General features: G+C 39.9%; 1 protein-coding gene across 4 annotated transcripts in view; it reads left to right on the top strand.

Annotated features, from left to right (window-relative positions):
* The window catches only part of CHRM2 (cholinergic receptor muscarinic 2), a 108,182-nt gene extending 95,858 nt beyond the window's left edge, over window positions 1-12,324 (top strand). For 2 of the 4 annotated variants that reach the window (XM_075755737.1, XM_075755740.1), the window contains exons 2-3: window positions 3,596-5,031; window positions 8,319-12,324. In XM_075755737.1, the coding sequence (XP_075611852.1) occupies window positions 3,635-5,031; window positions 8,319-8,340 (1,419 nt within the window). In that variant the 5' untranslated portion in view covers window positions 3,596-3,634 and the 3' untranslated portion in view covers window positions 8,341-12,324. Of the gene's footprint in view, window positions 1-3,595 lie in introns of all 4 variants that reach the window. The other 2 variants (XM_075755746.1, XM_075755750.1) reach the window with 1 other exon arrangement.
* The last annotated feature ends 678 nt before the right edge of the window (window positions 12,325-13,002 follow it).

Here is a 13,002-nt window from a genome sequence, read left to right as displayed (position 1 = left end):
GCACTGGAAATGTTTCCCAACTACATATCAAATATCAAACAATGAATTATTTTATATGCGGATTTCTTGGCTTTGGACATTTTCCATACAGTGATTATGGTGTTTGCATTCCACAAAGTCATATATATATTTTAAAATATATTTCAGAAAATTAACTTGGTTGGTTTTCAGGTCACAAGAGAAATTTCTTGCCTTTTCTGGATATTGTCTGTTGAGCAAGAATGCACTTAGTATACAAAGATAAATTATGGTAGCCCACGGGAGTCAGTGCCATATTGTGCAACTCACACAAACACCCATGGGCTTGCAGAGGAGAGCTCTGTTTGTTCAAGAATAAGATCTGGTACTTCTCATAACGGGAGTTCATATTACCTTAAAATGCCTCTGCCCTGTAGGTCTGGCTGATGAATAACATCTGTTCCCATAACAACTGCCTCTCCAACAGGAGAGATGGGCTCCGTGGCATGACAAAAACAAAAGTAGTCCACAGGCAGTCCTGTACCAAGGGAGCGAATGGCCACAATAAGAAACAGCAACCTCACTATGGGCCTGATTCAAATCCCACTGGAGCCAGCAGGAAAGAGTCCAGCAGATTTCAGGGGGTCTTGGATTAGGAAGCATGCATACCCCTGTCTCTGCTCACGTAATGGTAGCAGTATCAGCAGCAATGATATATGTCCGTTGACATCAAATGTTTCTCCAGCCCTACACCTTCTCATCAACAACACAGCAACATCTGGTTCACTTTACAATCATACTGATGCAAGCAAAGGAAGACTTCACTGGAGTAAGTGATAGCAGGTATGGTTCTCCATACCTAAGCAAGTCGTAACGGTCAATGTAATTTTCATTCCAAAATTACCAGGCTTCCCCTGGCAGGAAAGTTTTGTGCAAAGAGAGATCACAGGGAAAGGGACTCCTCTGCTTTGTTTCCATTCAAAAGAACACAGAGAAATCCTATTCCTAACAAGTAAAATTAGCTTTTAGATCTCATCTGGCTCCTTGTACCAGAGATAATAAAATCAAGGGAATTTATACTGAATTACCAATATTTCCACTGGAAGTGGGTAAAAAAAATCAGCTGAAAAGACTTAGGAATCAAGTTAGCTGGTAGGTGGTAATTTGGTTTCACAACAAGTTTTAAGGTTTTAAAATCAATTTTAGTCCTTCAGTGGAATGAAAACATAACCTCTAAAAATTTTGTCAAAATTAAATTGTAGATAAACATCTGTTTTCTTATCATAAAGCATAATTTTTTTAGCTCCGATCCTCTCTCACTTTCTTCCCTTCTTGCTCCGCCTCTCACTCTCTGTCACCAGAGGTAGCTGCAGAGCCCTGGATCACAAACTCTTTCAGCTGATTTTTTTTTTTTTTTTTAAATCAATACATCTCTGTGAGTTATTTTGTCTTTTCATCAAAAATGCATTCTGTCAAGAATGTTCATAAATAACTCCGCCTGGGAGAGGTTCTTAGCTTGTCCCAAAAAATTGATATCTTACACATCTAACTGGATAGCCAGCTGCTCAGCTGTGAGGCTTTGGGTGAAAAGCACACAGTGAACTGCTGAAATGACAGTCCTATATATTAAAAATGTCTGGGCTATTCTCCTGTCTATTTTTTGCAGAGTATAAATTCTGTTATATTCCCCTCAGCCTACTCTTACTATACAAAACACATATTTAATTAAAGCATTCCTCCTCACAGTTTTGTTCTCTTGAACCCGATCCCAAGGATTTTAGGGATGTACCCGTGAATAGACAGTAGGCAAAAAAGTCTGTCTAGCCTTATGTTCCTCTATTTATCCATGTGTTCACTTCAACATGGAATTGGCAAACAAATCTTAGCTGTTTCTAAAAGCAAAGGCAAATGCATGAGCCCCACCTTCTGCCAGTTATATTTCTTTAAATATAAATTACAAAGTTGCCTCAGACAGAAAACCTTTACCCTGGTATAGCATTCTGACTTTTCCATAGAGACAGGCTTGCTTATTTTTCCTTAGAGGTCAGAAGGGTTTTTGCTGTTGTGCTGACTTTTTGCATCATCTTCTTCCTTTTGCATCTGAAAGAAAATATGCAGTGATGAAGTGACAGTGAAAATGCACTGCTCTGTTTAAGTGACATGGATTGTGTGTTTCTGTGCATCAGCAGGTTAGTCACAAGGGCCGGAGAAGGATTCCTTAATCTCTGATGTATGGAGGAACCAAGCATAACTGAATTTTTTGTCTTCCTTTGATTGCACCCCAGATTTTAGAAGCTCTGGCTTAAAGAAGTGATGCCTTACAGGTGGGGAAAAAAGGAGAATATTCCAATTAGAAAAAAACCTAACTTCTCTGTCACATCTGGCCTTCATGCCTCAATAATCCCTTGAGCACAGCTCATAAATAATGAGCTCTCGGAGACTGGCTGTACAATTCCAGTGCATTCTATTGACTTCCAGGGGATGCACAAAAGGATAGCATATATCCTTAAGGCAAAAGTATGTGCTGTTTTCTTGGTCTTCTATCAAATGTATATTGCTAGTAGTTTAATTACTATTTATTGAGTACTGCCGGTAGGCTATACATGGCACAATAGAATTGCTGTGTGTAACAGAAATTATTTTTATCTATTTCTTTCTTTATCATTACCCTGATATCCATTTCATACCTTTTTGTCATAGCTTTATGTGATACAGATTAAAAACATTTTGATTTGAAAGAAACTGAGGAAAGTACAAGCAAGCAAATGTCAAGGGATAACCTCATCATGTTAAAAAAAATCCAGACAAAACCCCCCTTTTTCCAGGTACAAATAGTCAAGAGGATGTAAAATATCACTTTAATCTCACCAAAATGGAAAAAAAATAATTATTGTACACATCTAACTAGATAGTCAGATGCTCAACTGAGGTGAGTTTACTAATTCTATTGACCTCAACAGACCTACTATTTTTTGTTTATTGGCAGACTAACTTTAGTTTGATGCAGTGCCAAAATCTTTGAAGTGTTGACAAAAAGAGTAACTGCAGTGTAAGAAAATTAGAGGGAAACATGACACAAACATATTCCATAAACTTCACAGAAGCATACCCAGGTGGGACACAAAAGAAAGATGGAAACAAGTCACCTTCATGTGATCTGGCTCCTGGTAAATCACATCTTCACCTCAGGTTATAAGAATGGCATACCCTTAGGATTGGATTTTTCTTTTTTTCTTTTTTTTTTTTTTTTTTTTTTTTTTGATAGGGCTTGAAATAAGAAAAGTGGACTGTTTTGTTAGTAGGAAAGAAATTAATACGCAGATCCAGTTCCAAAATTTTCAAGTCATTATTGGTTTTATGACAGGACAAAGAGAAAAATGCATCTGAGAACTTAAAAATCTAGATCTGGATTCAAATGTTGTGTCTTTGTCACATATTTAGAGGTATCCTATTGGTATATTATTCCTAAGAGGATATTATATGTTGCAAGGTGTTTTCATTAGCCAAAGCTGACTAGTCCTTCTGCACATATTTTCTACCTTTAAACTTTTTCCAAGTATTTTTTCTGGGATCCATTTCCTAAAGGCAAAGAGACTAATGTCATGACACTATCTGTTTTGTTTTCTTTCCTCTGCAGGCTTAAGTAATAATTGGGTATCTTGTTAGCAGAACAGAAATGAATAACTCAACGTACATAAACTCTTCCACTGAAAATGTGATGGCTCTGGACAGCCCCTATAAAACTGTTGAAGTGGTCTTCATCGTCCTGGTAGCAGGGTCTCTCAGTCTAGTCACCATAATTGGGAACATCCTGGTTATGGTATCAATCAAAGTCAACAGGCACCTACAGACTGTCAACAACTATTTCCTGTTCAGCTTGGCCTGCGCTGACTTGATCATCGGCATCTTTTCTATGAACCTGTATACCCTCTACACTGTGATAGGCTACTGGCCCTTAGGGCCTGTGGTGTGCGACCTCTGGCTGGCTCTTGACTATGTGGTCAGCAATGCCTCTGTAATGAACCTCCTCATTATCAGCTTTGACAGATACTTTTGTGTCACCAAGCCTCTGACATATCCTGTAAAGCGGACCACTAAGATGGCAGGCATGATGATCGCAGCTGCGTGGGTGCTGTCCTTCATCCTGTGGGCCCCTGCAATTCTCTTCTGGCAGTTCATTGTGGGAGGAAGGACTGTCCCAGACGGGGATTGCTACATCCAGTTTTTTTCCAACGCTGCTGTCACTTTTGGCACTGCCATTGCAGCCTTCTATTTGCCTGTTATCATCATGACTGTCCTTTACTGGCAAATCTCTCGAGCCAGTAAGAGTCGAATAAAGAAAGGGAAAAAGGAAGCTGCCCAAAACCAAGATACAGCTTCCCCCAGCCTTGTCCAAGGTAAAATAGTGAAACCAAACAATAACAACATCCCAACCAGTGGGGATGGGTTGGAGCACAGCAAAATTCAGAATGGAAAAACCACTGGAGAGACTGTGACAGAGAACTGTGTTCAAGGGGAGGAGAAGGAGAGCTCAAATGACTCCACCTCTGTCAGCGTGGTTGCTTCCAACATAAAAGAGGATGAAGCTGCCAAAGATGCTAGACAGGCTTCTGCCTCCCAAGACCATCTCAAAGTGGAGAACTCCAAGCTGACATGCATCAGGATAGTCACCAAGTCCCAAAAGGGTGACTGCTGTGCCCCCACCAACACTACTGTGGAGATAGTAGGCACCAATGGGGAGGAGAAGCAGAATAGCGTAGCCCGGAAAATTGTCAAGATGACAAAGCAGCCAGCCAAAAAGAAACCACCTCCTTCTAGAGAGAAAAAAGTGACAAGGACTATTTTGGCCATTCTTCTGGCCTTCATCATCACCTGGACCCCCTACAATGTGATGGTGCTCATCAATAGCTTCTGCACATCCTGCATCCCCGGCACTGTATGGACCATAGGTTATTGGCTCTGTTATATCAACAGCACCATCAACCCTGCTTGTTATGCGCTCTGCAATGCTACTTTCAAGAAGACCTTTAAGCACCTTCTTATGTGTCATTACAAGAATATAGGAGCTACAAGGTAAAAATACTACTACTAATAATAAAAATAATAATGGAAAGGGTGAAGATGTTCCAAATTAAATTAAAAAAAACCAAACAACAATGCCATAGCACTTTATGCTCTTCTATGGAATGTGCAATCCAGGATGTTAGTGGAAATACTGACATGGGGCATCAGCTCCACCCCTGAGAACTACACTTAAAAACATTTTTTTAATTGTTGAAAATAAATCCTGAGGACATGGAGATGTTTGAGGAGTTATTCAAGTATGTGGACTGGAGGCACAGTTCCTTGCTTTTTGAGAGTATTTTGCAGAAGGGCTTTAGAGTCTACGATTTTTTTGTCACTCTGTGTAAAATACTTGTTCCTTTTTTTTTTTCCCTGTATCTGTTTAATATGTCTTCATCTAGGGGGAAAAAAGTTAATTTTAACAATAACTGTGGAAGAGGCATAAGCATTGGGAAGATCCTTACATAATCCAAATGAATCATGGTAGAAGGTTTCTAAAGCTCAAAGTTGTCTACAGTTTTTTTGTCACTGTCATGTAAGAACCTTAATGTTAGGTAAATCATGATGAAAGTTATTTTATGTTGTTTATGACACTACCATTTCCAAAACTGCATCAGTTCTGAAAGTGTGCTTATGCTCAACACGTAACCATTGCCTAACCTGTGTATCATTCAAAGTCTGCTACTTGTCCCCTTCTAGGGGCTCTTGTTCTGTGATTCCTTCATCATGTCAAGATAAAAGTGAAAAAAGTTGGTCTTTTCCAGATTGCTACATCCCAAGACTGTTTCAGCATCTATGTAAACCAAAGCTTTTAAGACAATTTTGTTCACTTTGTTGGTCATATAACATCCACCCGTGGATTTGTCTTTTACCTCCATCAGCCTTTTCTTCCTTTTGTACCTTACTTGTCCAGGGCACGAAGATTGAATATCTGAAGAAATTGTAAATTCAAAGATCTCAGCCACTCAGCCACCATGGTGGCCAAACAAAGGGCCTCAGCTGAAGAATAGAAACAAGATTATTACTAGGAAAACGGAGGTTACATCCTTTTAAGCTGGGTGTATAGATGAAGAGGTATGCTAAGCTCCACAGAATGGATAGTATTAGATGACTGCGCTCTTGACCAGTCAAAAGATGATTCACATTCATTTATTGAAGAAAAGAATAAGATGGACTGACATGCCCACATGGATCAAGCTCTGCCTAACCCCTTAGTGTGAAACCAAGGGCCTTCCTAGGTGTATCCTGGACAAGATGTTTACTTTGTGGAAAAGATATTGGCTACATTGCCTTTTGCACCAGCTGGGAGCAATATTTGCACTGTGAGCCAAGGGAACACTATAAAAAAGCAGAGAGGAAAATAATGATTACACAAAAACAGATACTGAAATAGTCTGGGTGGGGAGCTGGCAGGGGTAAAGTCCAAATATTATCTGCTACTCCACACCAGCTCAAATTCAGATTCTTTCTGCCTGGCAAAGAATTTACTCTTTCAATAGCTGATATTTATTGTAGCACAACTGAGCACTGTGTGGATAGGACAAAGTGTATCAGATTACTGAAAACAGCAATTGTCTGCGAGTTATGCATATACTAGTTACCTCTTTCTTAGTAACTCTAACTTCCAGGCACTAGTGAAGGTACACCTACAGATTTTGTTACCCAAAAAAGTAGTTTGCTGCTTAAACAGTGTCCTGGGAGACTGTCTTCTGGAGTGAAAGCCACCTACCAAATAGGGCACTAAGTCATTCTGTATTAGTCTTCCAAAACGCACTTCAAAATAGCAACCTTTAAGATTACAGGGAAATTAATCTTGCAGACTTAAGTTTTACATTTGACAAGCTTATTGGAACACAGTGTCAAACACTTTGGTAATATGACAATTTTCATGTTTCAAAGTACAAGTTCCTAGCAGAAAGTGAAAATGAGGAGGATTAAACTGCAGTAAATTAAGGCCACATTAAACTCAGGATTAATGTGTCTTAATATGCATTCATTGATTTTATATCCCTAGTGATTTCATCCTAATATATCTAAGTGTCTCCATGCCACCAAGGAGCTAATTTTGCAATCCTCACTTGCCTTGAGTCATATTTACTATCACTATTTTCATCTTCCTGATTGTAAGGAAGAATAACTCAATGATAAGGCTTGCAAAACTGAGTGCTGCTTGTCTTTCAAAACTACATTCACTAGGCTTATCTTGACAGGTCAAAGGAAAGACTTACATGATCATTTCTAGGCCATTTATTCTCTTACAATGTTAAATAATCCAGATAAAAATCAAAGTAAATATGAAATCTGTTAATTTTCTAAATCTTACTTCTTTAGAAAAGTTTCATAAAAGAAACACATTTGCTTCTTTCTTTCAGCAAGTGCTGTGGGCATCAATAATACAGATACTCAAATTGGGAAATAATGGTTTGTATATTCTTATTTAATCTTTTAACTCCAGTTTTCCAGCAGGTGTGCAAATCCTTTATTCTGACCTTTGAAGTTGTCACTTGTTCGTTAATTATTAATTCCTCTAACAGCTAAGGACAATTCTACAGGTTAAGAAGTGGAAGATATAGATTAAAATTATATTTTTTCATATTGTATTTTTATGTGATGTGATGACACTCAAAATACCATGTAGAAAAAAATATTTGGGGGACAGCATTCATGAAACAAACAAATAGAAAGAAAGAAAGAAAGAAAGAAAGAAAGAAAGAAAGAAAGAAAGAAAGACCTTCAGTTTGAAACTTTCTAGCACTTTTCCCTAGCACCACCGCTGCTTTTGATCCTAAAGGACAAAATGCTTTGGTTTGTGTTTTACTATATTTAAAAGGCTTGCAGGACATACAATCCTACGTATTTCCACCTTGTACCAGTTCAATGAAAATATATCTCCATTGTACTTCCATATTTGCAGCCAATTAAACAAGGTACAAATATGTGACATAATGCACCTACTCATGTACACACAGGCATGCAAACACACACACCAAGATGGTTTATATACATGGAAAATAATCATCTAACATTCAAGATATTGCATGGGATTGTGTCCATGTTGCACTCACTGGCAGCTGGTGGGAGGTGCAGACCCAACACTTCCTCACGACACTGTCTACCCCCTCCCGGAGGCAGAGAGGAGGCAGAGCCTTGCCCTGAGATACTGGGAACCTTCAACTGGTTGTGCCTCAGTAAGGCAAAAAGTGGGATAATCTTTCAGACCCGCATGATAATTTATTCTTTTGAACATCTTTTGAGTTCTCATGTCTTTCCTTTGTGTCCCAAACCACGTTCACCAGGTTTCACTTCCCTTCTGAGTGATAGTTCTGCGAGATGTAGATGCCGGTCTTGAAGAGCAGCACTCCCTGGGTACCTCCTCCGGCTTCTCTGGCTGTCACCTGTGCCCCGTCGCCCCCAAGGCCCCAGGTGGCCCTGCTGCTGGTGCCGCCACGTCTTCACCTTGGGCTTGGCCAGAGGATCCCAGCGGCACGTCCACACCATGTGCTGCACTGGCCACTTCTGTTTCACACAGAAAGTGAGCAAACTGTGCAGGTGACTCATGAGAGGGGGGAAAAAAAAAAGCAAACAACAAAAAACAACAAAAAGCTGCAGCTAGCACTTCTTGCCCTCTCTTTTTCTTCCTCTTAATTATTTCAAGAAACAGGCTAAAACTGAAAAGGCCCAACCTTGACAGTAGCCCTGCTGCAGCAGGATCTGTCACGACGGCAGCCTGTGGGGAGCAACTTGTACTGTCAAAGGCCAGACCTTCCTTCACTCTTCAGGGAGAGGACAACAGCCTGAAGATACGTCAATCCAACTGGCACCTTTTCTGAGTATTAAAGACATCTGTGGTTAAAAAAGAAAAAGAAAAAAAAAAAGAATGAATGAGAGAAAGAAAGAAACATGCTGAGGTAATGTTGAAAAATCTATTTTCTAGTGCTTGCTTTCTTTTTTGCCTCACAAATGCTCATGGGGATGGGAGTGTTCAATTAAACCCCAGGGATTAGTTGTCTGGCATCCACAAAGCATAAAGGGGACAAAAGAAAGTGCTAAATCTATCAGTCCTCTGTTATATTTTTCTGGTGGAGGAAAACATATTGACAAGAGGAGGTGTCTTTAGCAAATGTGAGAACAGCCCACACACCAGTGAGGAAACCCACGGGGTGTCCCAGCTGCTTCTGGTCATCCCAGCAGGGGCAGGGGCAGGAGGCGATGGTCATTTCATGGTTTTTTTTCGTCTCCTGATGGATTTGAACATGTCCATGTGTCTGCTTTGCAGTGAGGCTTGCTAGTAAGCTCACTGGCCCCTTCCCCATTTTTGATTAATTTTGATCCCTGTTCTTCATCCCTACGGATGCGATGGCTGCCCCAGTGCTGCTGGTGGATATGGCTCCTGGTTTCTTCTGCGGTTCTGAGACGGCAGCACACTTTGCATTTTTCACCTCAACTACCAGCAGCTCTCCTTGCTGCTTCTGTTACCTAAAACCGTTGCTGGTACCAGCCTTGCAGTACCAAATAGGTAAAGCATCCTCACAGCCACTTCACACCACGAAACTGGCGTGATGCAGCTGGGGGACAGAAAGAGTGCTGCTGGTATTTGTTTTCCCTCTCTCCCCTTACAGTAGTTCCTACAGATCTTTATTTTTTGACAAACTAGGTTGTTTCTCGTGAGAAGCCAAACGCTTAGGAAAGAGATAGCCAAAAACCAAACTCTGGTCCTGTGGGTGAGGGGTGTTCGCTGAGAGGTAGTGTGTTTGGCATCTAATATTCTTTAATATTTTTTAAGATCTCCAGGATCCTAGATGGCTCTGTACTCTCAGCTGACAGCAGTGCAAGTGATAGAGATTGAGAAGCTAAAAAGAGGCAAGCTTTTTTGACAAGCTTTTTTTCATCCCTGGTTCTACACATGTTTTATATAACATGTCTAGAGACACTTGCTAGGGCCGTGATTTCTATACAGTATGCTTTTATTGTTCCTGTATATCAGGAAAAGCTCTAGACTTCTAAGAAATCTTTTTCTTTTTTTTTTTTTTTTTTTAATTTATAGAAAATCTTTCCCTGAAAGAAGCTGATAGATGGTCCTTAATTTGCTGTGGCTTCTTTTCTCGTTTCTCTGCTTGTCTTCCCTCTTTTGTCACAGTCTTGACAAAAAAACTTTCCTCCTTCCTCACTTTAAGAAGCTGTCGCTTGTGTTTCAGCTACAGGTGTGCAGTTTCTCTTGCCTTTCAGGCACTGTGAATGCTGGTATTTGAACTCTTTAATCCCACCAAAAATACTGCCTTTCCTACCATGCAAATCTCCTCCACTGAAGTCCAAACTACCATGTGGAATGAGAAGTTCCATAAATTCTTTCTGCATGGGTTTTAAATTGGAAGTAAAAAAAACCCTCACGTGAAACAAAGCCAAATCAATTCTATTCTTCTCCAGTTTTTTCATTTCCATATTATAAACAAGGGTGGATAATGGCAAAGAGTGAATGTTCTTATAGCGGAATATCACACAGAAACATGCACGGATTAATTTTATGCCCTGTGCAATAGTAAGGCAGCCATCCCTTCCCTTGAATCCCCTTTTATTCCCATGCTTACTATCAGAGTATTCACTGAGATACCAAGCCTAAGAATGTAATTATAGCAAGGCTGAGTTGGACATGAATCATTTACCACAACCAATGCAATTATTTCTCCTATATTTTCACTTCCGTCCCTTTGCTATGGCCTCTTTGGCTACGTTGTGGAACTTGAGGGTTACACGAGTGTATCAGTCCTCCCAGGCCTCATATTTCAGGATACCGGGTAGATTTGTGATACGCATTTTCTTCCGGTATTAACCAAATCAAGGGAAATAAATTCTGGTGTCTTTTCACCTTCCAAAGCTCTGCATAACCTGAAAAGTGCAATTATGTAGCTACTCTTTTTCATCTTTTTATGGTGAGTTTCTTTTTTCTGTTGGGTTTTGTTTTGTTTGCGTGTTTTTTTGATCATACTTGCCAAGAAGCACACGGAAACCGTTTTCTTTGCAATGCCCCAAAGTGCTCTGACTCTCTGGGCGAAGCGGCTGTGGGTGGTACGTGAGGCAGTATGATCACAGTCCATGTCACGGTGGCCTTTGGAAGGAAGGATTTCACTGGGCCCTTAACATTTGGACTGTCTCACCTGACAGCACTGAAGAAAGCACAGAGGGACACGCTTGGCATGCCCTGACTTGCAAAGGGACAGGCAGATCATGGTCGGATTGCTTTTCTGCTCCACTCAGCTCATGTAGGCTATGGGGAGGGGGGGAAATTTCTGCCCCCACTGGAGGCTCTGTCTCTACACCTCTACCCTAAAGATGGCCCTTCTCTGAAGCACATTATGGTAGTAGTGGTAGTAACAATAATAATAAACTCTTGTGAGAGAGCCATGGTTGCCAATAAACAGACCTTCTTATATCTTATCTCTTAATTCTGGTGACACTTTGCATAGGTGGTTGGTAAGTTAGAGACTCGCAGTTTGTAAATACCTTTAGATAGTGTGTTTTAACATGACCAACACCATATCTTGACTGTATAAAAAAAAACTAATACATTAGGTGTAATACTATCCAGATAAGGTTATAATGTAAATATATCTACAATGAATGTCCAATTACTCTTCAAGCTCTATGTACGAGGAAGAACCTCATCTCTTCTTGAGACTTTTTTTAACTTAAGGGTATGGAAAACCTGTTATTCATTTATATAAAAAAAACAACTGCAATCTTTTCTTCAAAACAAAATACTACTTCAAGGAAGAAGGGAATGCTTTATGTGTATGTGATATCCAAAATCTTACGGTAAGACTGGGAACTGAGGATCTTACAAGTCGGTTACTGGTCAAATTCTTGATGCCGTACATTTGATCTCATATAAATAAGATAAGCACAAGTTTATGGTTAGCTGTGTAAAGCTGACCCACTTGATTACATATACATTATAGATATATATTTATATATGCTGTATAGATATATACATATTATACACAGCATTCATACAGTGAAAGCAAAGTTTGATAAAGTCATATTAACTGGGAATTTGGATGTAATGTTGTGCTCCATTTGGAAGAAAAATGTCTGTGTTATTCAGCAACATTCAAATACATTATGCAGAACGGAGGAAGAACATGCTTCACCAAAACAACTCATGAAGGACTGAGATGATGAGGGTTTGAAATAGCTAAAATTACATGCCATATATGTGTATGTACTTCTGCTGAGTTGTATTCCTAGTTAAAGAATTGCATTAAACAGCAAATTATAATAATAATAAAAATGTTTTTGTATGTGGTATCTCTGTTTATTTTTTCTTTTTACTGAGTGAACTACCCTGTGAAATGTGAAACTGGGATAATAAGTGGAGAAAAATAGTTTCCCTACAGTAGCCACAGGGTTGTGAAACTGTCTGTAGTAATTAAGAGAAAAATTCTAGCTTTTTTTTCCCTGGCCTTCTTGGCAAGTATGAAGTTCAAGAGAGGTTTGGAGTACCACTTTACTTGTCCTTGTCTCACTCGCGGCTTTGTTCCTCCCTCAGTTCCCCTCCTCTGGTGACTCTGCTTCCTTCAGAAGATTTCACCTTTAACTGCAAATTCAGCAATCTGATGAGGGCCTCCAATAAGACATTCCTCCATATATTTCTGTCATCCTAGCGTTAAAAGGGAATAGGTAAGACATTTTTGTAGCCATCCTGTTGTATCAAAGCAAAAGAAATTTATAGTTGATTATGGAGGGGAGATCTCAAAACTAATAACCAAATGTATTTTGAGCTCCCTCTGCCTTAATGCAAACCTAGCTGGATGGCATGGCTAGAAAGCATCTGGGAGTAGGAATAAGGAACACAGGCTGCATATCTCCAGCTCCTAAGGGTCTCAGGATACTGTCTCACCCCCACTTCAGGAGCCGACAGCGCTCAGATGCAGCCGAGGAAGCCAGTGGTAGTGACTGAGGACCATTCCTGCCCAGGTAAATCTG

This window comes from Balearica regulorum, chromosome 1 (genome assembly GCF_011004875.1).
Source record: "Balearica regulorum gibbericeps isolate bBalReg1 chromosome 1, bBalReg1.pri, whole genome shotgun sequence".
Lineage (NCBI taxonomy): Eukaryota > Metazoa > Chordata > Aves > Gruiformes > Gruidae > Balearica > Balearica regulorum.
Note: the sequence above shows the minus strand (reverse complement) of the source record. Positions and strands in the feature narration are given on the sequence as shown.